The sequence below is a fragment of the Pelophylax lessonae genome (genome assembly GCF_965119305.1).
Source record: "Pelophylax lessonae genome assembly, chromosome: 8".
In the NCBI taxonomy this organism is placed as follows: Eukaryota; Metazoa; Chordata; class Amphibia; order Anura; family Ranidae; genus Pelophylax; species Pelophylax lessonae.
Genome location: NC_138775.1, coordinates 275047796 through 275062111, shown reverse-complemented (window position 1 = coordinate 275062111; position 14316 = coordinate 275047796). Strand labels below are relative to the sequence as shown.

Genomic DNA, 14316 nt, shown 5'->3' with positions numbered 1-14316 from the left:
GATGGACATGGCTTCCTCTCCAATGGGGGGTGAATTTGTCAATCCCCCATATTTTTGTACCCACAGGGTTTTTGTCATGGCAATTGGCATAGTGCCTCGAAACGCTATGGTTGGGAAAACCCTTCCTGATATTTTTGATATGCTCCCTCACCCTCACCGTTAATGTCCTCTTAGTGCGGCCATTGTACTGTAGGCCGCACGGACATTGCAGGAGATAGACCACGTTGGTGGAGGAACAACCAATGAAGGGTTTGATGGGGTGGATCCTAGAGGTAGCTGTGGATGAAACTTCGCAGAATTTTCTACCTATAAGAGAATTAACCTTACAAACCGAGCACCTTCTGCAAGTGTAGAAGCCGGTTAGGGTATGAAAAAAGGGTAACTGTTCCGGTTTGTCCAGAACATTCGGAGCAATCTGGAGACGCAAAGGCTCTACGCCCCTAAACACTACCAGTGGAACATCAGGAAGTTGAGGGCCTAGCACTTTGTCGTTTTGGAGAATCTTCCAATGCTTCTTAAAGATACGTTTAACGTCTCTAAACTGCTTCGAATAAGTGGTAATAAAAGAAAAACCGAAAAGATTAGAATCCACTTGTTGCTTAGGCTGCTTTTGTAGTAAGGTGGACCTATCAATATTTTCTACTTCATGCAGCACTGTATTCAAATTAGTCTCGTCATATCCCTTATCAAGGAATTTATCCCTCAACGTGAGAGCCTGGCTGAGATAATTTTCTTTACTGGTGCAGTTGCGGCGAAGACGTAAAAACTGACTTCTGGGTACAGAGCGCAGCCAAGAGGGGTGATGACAGTTCCCCTGTTCGATGTACCCTTTACGGTCAGTCGGATTAAAAAAAGTACTTGTCACAACTGCACCGTCCTTGATATCAATCGTTAGATCAAGAAAATTGATTTTCTTGTCACTAACTTCATGCTGAAGGACAATTCCCAGTAGGTTGGAATTAAGGTCATTAATAAAACCGTCCAAGGACGCTCTGTCGCCATCCCACAGGAGGAGGACGTCATCTATATAACGCCTCCAGAGAACCAATTCGGGTCTCGGCCGGCCATAGATGACGTCCTCCTCCCATTTGGCCATAAACAGATTAGCCATGCTCGGTGCGTATTTAGCACCCATGGCGACTCCCCTCTTTTGCAAGAAGAAGGAGCCGCCAAACCAGAAGTAATTGTGTTGCATGGCGAAAGTGAGCAGAGACAGAATAAACTCCCTTTGTATCGAAACAAGGGAACTATCTCTCTAAAAAAGTTTGAACGGCTTGATGTCCGTGCTCGTGAGAAATGATAGTATAGAGAGAAGTGACATCTGCTGTGGCCAGCAGATATCCTTCCTTCCACTCTATATGCTCTAATATATTCAGAACCTGTGTGGAATCCCTCAAATAAGAAGGGATATTGGTGACAATCGGTTGTAGGTACCCGTCTATATACCTCCCAATTCTACTAGTGACGGAATCTTTTCCGCTCCAGGTGGATTAAGGGGGTCCTTATGTACCTTTGGGAGGTAATATAGAATGGGCACCCTTGAAGCCACCGGAATGAGAAACGACCTCTCCTTCTTATTAAGAATGTTGTCCTGATCAATCAGGGCAGATAAATCTTTTTTGAACCTATTAGTAGGATTGTAAAGGAGTGGACTATAGGTATCTGTGTCAGAAAGCAACCTATTCATCTCCGCATAGTAAGAGGACTTGTCGAACGACAATCCCCCCCCCCCCTTATCAGCGGGCCTAACTACAATGTTGTTTCTTTTCTTGAGGGATTTTAGGCCCTCATTGAACCGTGACTCATTTCTGTCCTTCCTAATCTGTAAAGCCTCAACATCTTTAAGGACCAGGTCCTTAAAAACCCCTATAGACGGGGCCACAAAACCAAGAGGGTTGAAGAGTGAGGCATTAGAAAGTCCTGAATGTCTAATACCCCCATTAACAAGTCTATTGTCTCTGATGGGTTTAGACATCACATACCTTTTTTATATTTATTTTATGAATGTACTTATGTACATCCATAAATAGTCCAAAACTATCCAGAGGTTTGGTAGGGGCATATTTTAAGCCATGTCCAAGGACCAACTTTTCGTTATCGGTGAGGGTGGCAGAACTCCGATTGAAAATTCCTGCATCCCTCAATGCATTTTTCTTTTTTTGCCTGGTCCTCCTCCCCCCTCTGGTCCCTCTCTTTGTTTTCCGTCCTGTTTCCTGTTTTGGCTGGGATTGTGAAAATCCCCCTGTGATCTTTGTTGCTGCACCCCCCCCCGTCCACCACCATTCCATTGGTTGGTGTACTGTGGGTGATTAGTGATGTATCTTTCATCATAATAATCGTCATCTCGATCCAAAGGGGCGAAACGATTATATGATGATCTATCCTCCCTTCGTGGTGAGCCGTAACTATTATGGCCCTGATGGTAATCATTCCGCTCCTGGTAATAACCATCACGTTGGTAATCTACATATTGAGGATTATTGGGAGGTCTGGCACCCTTTCCTCTTTTGTTTTTGCCACGTCCCCTACCCCTTCCTGGTGCCTGTACCCATTCACGTTGAATAGGTGTCCGGGGTGTACGAGGTGATGAAACAATGGGAAAGGGAAACAGGGACTGATGCAGTTGATTGACTTACTGCTTCAGTCTGAATCAAATCCTGCTTTTTCTGCCATTTAAAGATTAGGTTGGACTTGTAGTCCCCCAGGTCTCTAAGGTACTTCTTTTTTCTTTTTTCTTTTTTGGTCTGATTCTTCCTTTTCAAGGACCTTTTTTAGAGCGTTAGATCTATTGACAAATTCCAAACTCTCAGTAGAAGAGGCTATGGAAGATTTCAAGGCTGAGATCTCCTCATCCAATCTGACAAGTTTAACTTTTTTCCTACTGATTAAATACCTAAACATATTAAGTCCAGCATCATTAAAGTATTTAGCCCAGACCAAGACATATTATCATCCTCCTGTGGGCTAATCTCCCACCTGAGGCTGCGAGGGACCATGCCCAATTCAAGATATTTATCAAGAAGGGCCATGTCCCATTTCGTATGTATTTCAGAAATCATGATGTTCTTCAATCTGAGGAAGGACCCCCCCAAGTCCGTCACAGAGGGCTCCTCCAAATCATTGAAGACATCACTGGCATCTATAATACATTTGCTTCTATAAGAAAAAATATCCATAATGCCGTACAGCAGCAAATGTTTTGGTAATCAAGCAACAGTATGTAAAAAAATATAGAAGAATCTGCGCTCGGACAGCTAAACACAATCTAGGATCAAATGAAAAAACACATAGGCACATATGAGCGAAGGCAGCCAACTAAATAGTGGATTACAAACTAAGTAGGCATATGAAAGGATTGTAGTAGCGCCAAACACTGAATGATAAAATATCAATGAGAATCAATAAAATATCAATATAAGGCGTCCATAGAAAGTCCCAAAAGTCCAACAGATGGAGGAATAGTGAAGACAAAGTCCCAACTTCCGATTGTGCAGATGATAAAGAGCCAACACCCAAACGTGTTATATACACCAACTGCTTACCAGATGACAATGGATACAGGGCGGTGAAACAAGCTCAGAGTATACCATCAGACAAGGAATAGTTCAAATCGTGTAGACACATCAACTCCAATATACCTCGATGAAAAAGGCAGGTATTAGGCATCTTTTGCAGAGTGGTATTTTTTACAATTTTTGGATTTGGCTACAGTCACTTTAAGAGACACAATTTCCTACAGCAATCCTGGTCTGCTGGTCATATGTGTGATGTCATTGAACTTTCTTTGTCACAGCAGTCACGCAGGTTTCAGTCTCACATAGTGTCCTTAGTGACTTTGAAGGCTGGGATCGCATAATAATCTAAGAATTACATTCCCTCCCTGCTTCTGAACATTGCAAGATGGTAGCCCCATAATGCAAGAAGAAGCATAACATATGTATAAGCACGCAAGGACAGTAATATATTTGATGTGTGATTAGGTTGAAATGAGATGATAGTGTTTTTTTTTTTTTTAATATGATTTTAATGCAAGGTTCTCTTTAAATCTAGCTTAACGGCACCCGGTCATCTAATGATCTAAACACACATACAAAGTTAACTGCTCAGTGGGGTTTATGAATTATTAATCATGTTGGGATTGGTTTACAAAAACTGGAGATTATTAAAATAGGACAAAGTGGGGAACTTGCTTACAGTGACCAATCAGGTTCCATCTTTTATTCCTTGGGTTAAAGTGGTTGTAAACCATTACATATACCCAGTGAAGTGACTGGTCTCAGGTGATACGTAGAGAGGAAACAAATCCTTCATAAGTTGTACCTGCATCCATTGTAAGTGCAGAATTTACACAGGATCTCTTAGCTCTAAAAGCACCATGCAGAACTCAGTGAGGAGAGCTCTGAGAGCTGATTGGAGGGAAGAGACCCCCCTTTCACACAGGAACAGAGCTTAGGCTGTTAAACACAGGCTGTGTGCTGGAGCTCCCTCTCCTGTCACCTTTTTTTTTGGCGTCAGGAAAACTTGTCAGTAGTTACTCATGCTGATGAATTTTGCTTGATTGCCTCAACAACACAGACCATGTTGATGTGGGAATCCCTCCTGCCGGACCATTGTCTTCTCCCAGCGGGGTGGGTTGGGTAAGCCATCCCCATCACGAGAAGACAGTGATTACCTCTAGCTATAGCAGCTGCTAGAGATAATTGCAAGTGAATCCGGCAGGCTGTTTGTACCAGGGTTGATCAGTCGTTCAACTTGGTACATTCAGCCTGCCCATTAACGGTACAAATCTCGGCCGGTTCCTGCTGGCCAAGATTTGAACCCTGTATGGCCGGCCTTAGTGCTCTGGATTGAAACAAATGCACACTACAGAAGAATATACTTTGGTCAGATTTCATGTCTGAGGTTTACAACCACTTTAAGGCTCAACACTGGGTTTTCAGACCACCCTTCACTGGAGCCTGCTCTTGAAGCAAAACCTTCTAATTCTTTTTTTTTCCTATTTATACTTTTTTTTGGAACCATCTCCAATGCAGTCACATGATGCCCTGGGTCCTCTTCCTGTAGCGGTGATGAGCGGTTGGTAACAGTGCGGAGAATGATGCCACATAGTGACTTGGATGTACTGCTTTACTTATTGTGAGCCCAAGTTGGCTTGATGTCGCACACCTAAGGGGTGTGTTCTTGACACCGTGGTCTAACATGAAGTGACACTTAATGTCATTCATCTTAAAGAAGAATTTCAGTGGGATCAGCTTAGTGCAGCGCAGTTGCATGGAGTGGGATGAGTACTGCTTTTGGGACATTTATTTTTAAGCTGGGGGAAAGTTTTTTATATATATATATATATAATTTTTTTTTTTGGGGGGGGGGGGGGTTTAAACATGGAATCTGATAGGCTACCACGGGCAGCAACACCACTCTTGTTCTGGTCTGTTTTCAAAATGTGCCAACCAATCTGATATCAGCCTACTGTGTGATTGATAACAATGCACCAGTCTTGGAACTGTCTTAGTGAATAATCTCTTATTTATTCGGAACCTGACCTTGCTCTGTAGACCGCTGTGTGATGGTGGCTGTTCATATTGCATTGTCACTTTATTGCATGGCTTGGCTTTTGTTCGCTGTTTTCATGTATCCCTCCTTCTTTTAAACTGTGACATCAGAAGGTGATGCTTTTGCTGACAAACGGCCCCAGTTTGACAGACGTGATACTCCTACAGGTACTGTACTCTGATGAGAATGGTGTATAGATTCTAGAGGCCTTAGTAGTATCTTCTGTGTTTGTGGCGCATTCACTGCTGAGCCTGCAGCTCTCTCGTTATTGTGAAATACAGAATGAATCTAAGAAGTGTCTGTATTGCCCACAGCAACCAATCAGTTACCAGATATATTTTTCTCAGTGAAGGGTATACAATGAATATCTTTCAACACCATGTTAATCCCATTGCTTGTTTAACCACATGAGCCCAGATATCTTCTTACCTGCTGCTTTAAACTGCCAACCTCTGCAAAAGCCGTGTAAGACTAGGAATGATGTAAAGGTAATCTGGTATAGGGTTGCCACATGGATTCACACAGATGTCTATTTAGTTCCCTTTCTGAATCTACTGCAAAGTAGTTTTACTTTTCTAGGTACTGCTAATGATAGTATTTATTATTAAAGGTGCAGGTTCCAGGGATGTGGTTTTTATTCTTTGTTCACTGACTGGGAGCAAATATACAGACATCGAAATGTTGGCACAACTGACCTACATTGCAGTTTCTAGGCAAGCAATTCTCTAAGCAATTCCTGGCATAGTTTTGTCCTCATTAGTATGCTTATGTTCAGGTATCCTAGGATCATCATTAAATTCAATGGGGTTGATTTACTAAAACTGGAGAGTGCAAAATCTGGTGCAGCTCTGCATAGAAACCAATCAGCTTCCAGTTTCTTTTTTAGCGGTTGTAAAGGCTGAAAGTTTGTTTTTTGTTTTTCTTTTCATGGAGGTAAAAAAAACCTTCCTTGTTCTGCTCCCCCCACAGCCCCTCCTAATACGCACTTAAGCCCCCTCTCGATCCAGCAATCCTCAGCTGTCCGGCACTCCCTCTCCTCATTGGCTGAGACAGCAGTGGGAGCTATTGATAAAAGCAAATAACCAATGTGCTACCTGTGAAGTAAATGTGAAAGATTATTAAAAAATATTAAAGTATAAGTGTGATATAAAATAATGAGAGAGCTGCTGATTTCTGTAGTGTCACCACATACCAATGGAAAGAACTAAAAAAAAAATGTGTTAACCGGCGCTGATTCCAATAACCAGTGTGTATAGAACAATCATGAAGAATCCAATATTGCAATAAAATGACAAAACAAACAAAATAATAATCATTAAATAGTAATTGATATAGTAAAGTCCTTAAAAAAAAAGTCCATGTGAGTGTGCATATATATATATATATATATATATATATATATAGTTACATAGTTAGGTTGAAAAAAGACACAAGTCCATCCGGGTCAACCATAAAAAAAAAAAAAAAAAAAAAACAGTATTGAAAACCCTACCATACAATCTTCATATACACAATCCTATACCCGCTGTTGATCCAGAGGAAGGCAAAAATAAACCCCAGCAAAGCATGATCCAATTTGCTACAGCAGGGGAAAAAAATTCCTTCCTGATCCCCCGAGAGGCAATCGGATATTCCCCGGATCAACTTTACCTAAAAAATGTTAGTACCCATTTATATTATGTACACCTAGGAAAGAATCCAGGCCATTTTTAAAGGAATCTAGTGAGCTGGCCAGAACCACCTCTGGAGGGGAGTCTATTCCACATTTTCACAGCTCCTATGGTGAAGAAACCTTTCCGTATTTGGAGACGAAATCTCTTTTCCTCTAGACGTAAAGAGTGCCACCTTGTCCTCTGTGTTGACCTTAAAGTGAACAACTCAAACCCAAGTTCACTATATGGACCCCATATGTATTTATACATGTTGATCATATCCCCCCTCAATCTCCTCTTCTCAAGAGAGAATAAATTCAGTTCCTCTAATCTTTTCTCATAGCTGAGTTCCTCCATGCCTCTTATCAGTTTGGTTGCCCTTCTCTGCACTTTCTCCAGTTCCCCAATATCCTTAAGAACTGGTGCCCAAAACTGAACTGCATATTCCAGATGAGATCTTACTAATGATTTGTACAGGGGCAAAATTACATCTCTCTCTCTCTGGAATCCATGCTTCTGTTAATACAAGAAAGGACTTTGCTTGCTTTGGAAACAACCGAAAGAATATGGTTGCTAATAAAGCAAAAATGGTGATCCAAAGCGTGATAATAATCATTCAAACAGTGTCACGAATGTGAAATCCCAATACAAAATCCACCATTGAGTGCAGTGCCCGCTCACCTCATTGATAAATGGATAAGGAGTTTATCATGGATAAAATACTTATCCGCGAAGCTCCAATGTTAGTAATAGCTCAGCTGGTATGGAGATGTGGATAGATCGCCAAATGTATTTGACGTAAATATCTCTTTGATGGCGCTCATAGAGAAAGAAATTAGAGCTCCATAGTGTAGTATATAAAGTAAATGTTTAATAGAAACAATAAGTAACTTACATAACCGTTAAGACAGATGGATGTAGACATGGACTGCTGGGCCCTCCGCAGTAAGCAGCATACAAATCACTGAACTTCCGGTCACGGCCGTAGACCAGAAGTGATGTCACCCGACTCCTCCCAACGTGTTGCGTCACAATAACCTTTGATAAAGTCACGTGTTATTGTGATGCAACACGACAGGAGGAGCCAGGTGACGTCACTTCTGGTCTACGGCCGTGACCGGAAGTTCGGTGATTTGTACACAGCTTGCTGCGGGGACCCAGCGGTCCATGTCTACATCCATCTGTCTTAACAGTTATGCAAGTTACAAAATCTGGTGCAGCTCTGCATAGAAACCAAATCTGGTGCAGCTCTGCATAGAAACCAATCAGTTTCCAGGTTTTTGTCAATGCTTAATTGAACAAGCTGAAGTTAGAAGCTGATTTGCTATTCTGCATAGCTGCACCAGATTTTGGACTCAACAGTTTTAGCAAATCAACCCATATAGTTTCTGCAGTGCACAACCCCCCGTCCCCTATGCTTGGTCATGTGATGTGACCGTCTTCTGTGCTGGCCACCCTGCCCTAATTGTAGTTGACTTTGTAGGTAAGTTAAATTGGGTGGGTGTAAGCTGTCTTGGGACCCCCTAAAACAGTGACCTAGTCACACATTGTGACTACTATTTTTATGTCACTTTAGGTGTGTTGAACAGTTCTAGGTCATGGTGATTGCTTTTAATAACTATTTAATCTGGTTGCTGCAGCAGTGTTTTCCGTGGTGTAAAGAAAGCAAAGTGGTGGTAAAAAATGTTTGATGTTGTCCCTGCATGTAAAAAGCCTAACAAAAGGAGAATCCTTTATAATACAACAGAAGCGCAAAGACAGGCCTCTGCTGCCCTTGGCTCAACTGTACACGGCTTGAATCCTAAAGAAAGTGGCAACCCTATCCCAGAATCCTTTGCACAAGGCGTGCTAGACTCAGCCAGGGGCATGTTTCATGTGCAGAGCTTTGACTCATCTCCTCATCGCAGATCTAACAAATCTCAAATATAATTCCGCTGCACAATGCATGACAGTTTTTCCTTTGCTTTATAAAGATCTGGACTAGGGTCAGTATGTGAATAAAAGCTTCTACAAACACGGGTGGGTGGCATTGTCACCATTTACGCTGAAACCTTTCTGAATTTTGAAGCCATGGGTCATTAATAGAGTACTCCTTAGTCTTAGACAACTTGCGCTTAAGCCTAGTACACACAGGTAGAATGTCAGGTGACATAGGTCGGTTCAATAAAAACAGGCTGACATTCGGCCTGTGTGCATGGCAGCCGGTCAGATCACTGACCGGAGTGTCCTGGTCGGAGGGGGTTGAGGGTGGTATCAGAATACAATAGCTCAGCAGGGGAGATAGCTGTACTAACATTGGATTGTTAGTACACAAGCTCCAATTTGAGCTGTCAGTTTTTTTGGTGTGTACAAGGCTTTATGTAGATGAAAGGAGGGGGGTGTTCTTTAGCCCTAACACACTTTCTGTTCTAAGGGGACACTGTGCTTCCGTAGCTGCATTACAGTAAGTGAGCGTTTACAGTAAGTGAGCGTTGTCACCCTAGGAGAGGAAGCGTGATACTGGCAGGATCACCAGGTGAAAATATAGGAAAAATAGCCTGAAAAAAAAAGAAAACTAATGCAGCCACCACATCTAAGGATTGGTAAGCTGCAATATGTTACACTTTTTTTTTTTTTTTATTGGATTTCAGAAACACTTTAGGATGATGTGGTCTGCTTGACACCAAATACAAAGTCCAACTGGACAGGTTTTAGGTTGACCTGGGTGAGTTTAGTGATCTGCTGGCAGTTTACAGGGCAAACTCCTTAATGGGGTTTTAAATGACTCCTCGCTCAGAATTAAGCAGTAGTTGTGCCTTAAAGTGGTTGTAAACCCTTACAATATACCCAGCAAAGTGACTGGCCTCAGGTGATACACGGATCAAACAAATCCTTCTACATAAGTTGTGCCTGTTTATCTGCAGTGTTCTCTTCTTTACATTGTTCAACTTGTAAAATATATACAGCTTGTCTAAGCTGTCAGAAAAAAAGGGGCGGAGAGCTGCAAACACTCTGCAGCGCTCAGGGAGGAGACCTCTGAGAGCTGATTGGATTGAATGGACACAGCACACAGGAACAGAGCTGAGGCTGTCACTCTGCTGGAGCTCCCTCCCCTGTCACCATTTTTCTCTTGGTGTCAGGAAAGCTTGTCAGAAGTGACTCCTATAGATAGCAGAGGAACGAGGCAGCAGACCGCAATGATACTTGGTGCTCTTAATTGAGAAACACTATAGAGGAGAATGCTTTGTTCATATTCCATGTCTGAGGTTTACAACCACTTTAAGTAAAATATTGCACTGGGGCTATTTCTTGACTGGATTCATGGAAAATGATGAGCAACAAGAGGGTGACCTAACAAGTCAGCACCCACCCAAAAATGCAGTATCCGTTTTGGGGGGGGGGGGGGGGAGACCTTTAAAAATGTTGCCTTTCGTCAGATTGTTGTACTTTTGTCACCATCATCAGAAAGTGTAGAATATGAGGTGTTCCCTTCATGTAGAAAACATGGCCTACAGTACCATTTCCCAACTCAAAACTGTAGTGTTGTCCTGCTCTGACTGTATGTCCTTCTCTCTCCTCTCTTGTAACCTCCTCCCATCCCGCCCCCAACCCTTTCCACACAGAGAATGAACAGCCTTCCCTCATTTGGTTTGACAGAGGAAAGTTTTATTTGACTTTTGAAGGTAAGTAGTGCACAGCATACCAAAGAACCTGCCCTGTCCTCTCCCCTGCCTGCAGTTCTGCCTGCATAGTCTAGATGCTTTCTGATGATCCCCTGACTTACTGGGGAGTTGAGCTTGCTTTGCGGTCACAGCACATGGGCACATTCTTCTGCTTGTCAAGGTTGAAGGTCACTTTGTTGCATCTTCCCTTCTCAGCATTTCCAACTCATCTGTGTTATTACCAACATACAGTCATGTGAAAAAGTACATATCATGGGGATTGTTGACTTTTTCAACATATTTGAACAGTCAAAAAGATCTTTATTCAAACAGTACCTACAGACAAAGATGACCTACTAAAGGACATAAATTTGACATAGTGTATACATTTCCATAATCTAAATCGATGGTCTCCAAACCGTGGCCCAAGGGCTGGATGCGGCCCATTGCTTGGTTTTGTCTTGCCTGTGGGGCATTATTCCCCCTGCTTTCAGCAACAGTGGGGCATAGTTCCTGCCACTCACACCAACAATGTGGTTCTATTTCTCCCATTGACACCAACGAAGGCGCACTGTTCCTCCCATTGACCAGAACGATGGCGCACTATTCCTCCTATTAACACCAACGATGGTGCACTAGTCCTACCAACAATGGGGTTCTATTCCTCCCATTGACCCGAACGATGGCGCACTATTCCTGCCATTAACACCCAACGATGGCACACTATTACTCCCCCTCATACCAACCATGGGGCATTGTTTACTCCCTCTGACACCAAGACATTTTCTATTCCTACTGGCCACAGTGCGGCCCCCTTTGGTTTGAAGGACAGTAAACTGGCCCTTTGTTTAGAAAGTTTGGAGACCCTTGGTCTAAATGAATGAAAATGCAGATTTGTCATGTGGAAAAGCAAAGCACACCTCTACATCTTTTACCACTTCAAATCCATGAAATTAGAACCGGTGTTCCAGATTAGGTGACCATGATTAGAATCTCCATGGGGTTATTTAAATCTTAAGTATCTAAGTGTTCTTTTTTGCTACTGATTAATGTGGTACCATCATGTCTAAATCCAAAGAACTTTCTTAGGTCCTCAGAAAGAAAGTTGTGGATGCCTATGCTTCAAGAGAGAAAAAAAGACAAATTATCTAAAAAAAAAATCAATTATTCCACTGTGAAAAAAAAAAAATATGTAAATGGCATGGATTTCAGATGATTGCTCAGTTGTCCAGGCCTGGCCTAACCGTTCGATACAATGGGAATTCTCCTTGAACCCCCCATATTTTGTGAGCTCTGCAGATAACTCCTACAATTGGTGTTAAAGTGCATGCATCTACAGAGTATGTTCCAGTTCCCTTAACTTGAGGGTTGTGTAAAGAAAAAAATCTTTGTTGTCCACAAAAAAGCACGAGAGCCAAGACCATTTTACAGGTCTTTTTCTTTAACATATTGAAAAAGACCAGGCTTACCAGAACTATGTGCAGTGGCCTGATCAATCAAGGATAGATTTGTTTGGCCACAGTAACAGTAGACATGTTTGAAGTAAACAAAAGAGAGCGTTTGAGGAGAAGGACATAAAACCAACTGTGAAGCATGGTGGAGGAAATGTTATTGTTGGGGGTTGCTTTGCTTTCAGGGCCTGGGCAGCTTGCAGTCATTGAATTCTGCTTCATATCAAAGTCTGCTAGATCAGAAAGTGAAGCCATCTGTCTGAAAGTGGCAGCTAAGGCAAATATATATTTCAGTCCAATAATAATCTGCAGTACACCAAAAGGATCTAAACAGGAATGGCTATGAAAGACGAAATGGAGGATTTAGGGCTTACGTAGGTAAAGCCCTGATTTGAATTCCGGTGAAATATTTTGGGGTATTTGAAACCGGCAGGTAATGCAATTATACAAGTAATTATGCATGGCGATGTAGTTAAAAATTTGATTTCTGAGACTGGTTGCCAGGTATGCAAAATACCTGCAAGAAGGAATGTCTGCTAAACTGGGAAATACCATCTTGTGACGCCAGGGGTGTATTTTATTCACAGAGCACTATTATTCTGTCCATTGATATTTTTGTTAAATGAAAAGGTTATTTTCCAGTGTGCTTTTCTGCCAGTATACAGTATCTGTAGGTGTGGTTTGAGTAAACATGTAATGTTTGCCTGTTCAAATATGTGAAACAAAGTTTACAATTTCCATAGGGGGCAGAGGATACAGAAGTACCAAAGTTGAAGTAAACCAACACTTAGCTCCTACCCACCTTCTACTTTGGTCCCCACCTTCTCTCCATCAGGAGTAAAAAGAAATGCTTCTGGATGTAAGAAGCGTGTGACACTCCTCTTCCTCTCACGTGACCATGCCGGTGCTAGGTGATATGCCGTTCACAAGGGTGCAGAGAAAGAGTCCTCAGCCTGACGTAAGCTCCATGTCAGAAATTAGAGCTTCCACAGGACTTTTTTCTCTCCACTCCATTGAGCAGTGGTGGGGCAAAAGGGAGGTACAGGCAGTCCCCAGGTTACAAACAAGATGGGGACGGTAGGTTTGTTCTTAAGTCGAATTTGTTTGTAAGTCGGAACAGGTAAATTTTTTGGATAGCATAGGGAAGGTCGGAAGATTTCACCTCACTTTCTGTCCCTATGACAACTGGATTTTGAAAATTTTGAGTTGTTCTGGATTTTGAAAATTTTGGGTTGTTGTGGAAACAAGCATTCGTGATAAAGCTTCAGTGGAGACTCCTTTTTCCAAAGATAACTCTTACAGGAGTGAATTTCCCTTCCTAGGGGTAGATTTCCTCTCACTTCCTGTTGTCTCCCTCCGTGTGTAAGTAGGAGTCATTTGTAAGTCAAATGTTTGTAGCCCGGGGACAACCTGTACTGTAAGTATAGATTGTTGTAGGGTGCCTTGAAAGTTGCTTGGGCAAAGCACAGGTTCCCTCTAATCCTTTCCCTTCCATCCTTTTTAAAACTGCAACAGTGTGGCAATACCTGTCTTATTTAGGGCCTTGTTTACCCATGGTGTATCAAGGACCATGTTTACCTGCACAGGGATGCACGGGTGTTACATGCATTCCAATAGAGGCAGTCCCATTGATGTAAATTGGAAAGTAGCAGCTGCTGCTTCCAATATGACATCCGTGCACTATTTGCATTTGGTTCCGTGTATCCGCACCCGCATAAAAGAAGCGGCTGTGTTCCAATTGATATCAATGGGACTGCCTGCACGGGGATGCACAGAACACCTGCAGGAAACACACCCCTTAAGAGTCGGTTCACACTAAGGCGACACGACTCCTTACTACTTCGGGGGCGACTTGTGCATTCCCATGCACAACGACTTTGGAGCGACTTGCAGGGACTTCACATAATGGAAGTCTATGCAAGTCGCTCCGAGGTCGCCCCGAAGTAGTACAGGACCCTTTTTCTAACTCCTATTAGAACGGGTCCTGTATCGGTCAATGGACCGCGAGGGAGCGCGACT

The 14316-nt window shown here is 42.6% G+C and overlaps 1 protein-coding gene across 1 annotated transcript in view; it reads left to right on the top strand.

Moving 5' to 3' along the window:
• Positions 1-14316, top strand: part of SGIP1 (SH3GL interacting endocytic adaptor 1) — a 318128-nt gene that overhangs the window by 244708 nt on the left and 59104 nt on the right. The window contains exons 16-17 of the mRNA XM_082265257.1: positions 5664-5720; positions 10808-10867. Coding sequence (XP_082121383.1) covers positions 5664-5720; positions 10808-10867 — 117 coding nt within the window. The remainder of the gene's footprint in view (positions 1-5663; positions 5721-10807; positions 10868-14316) is intronic.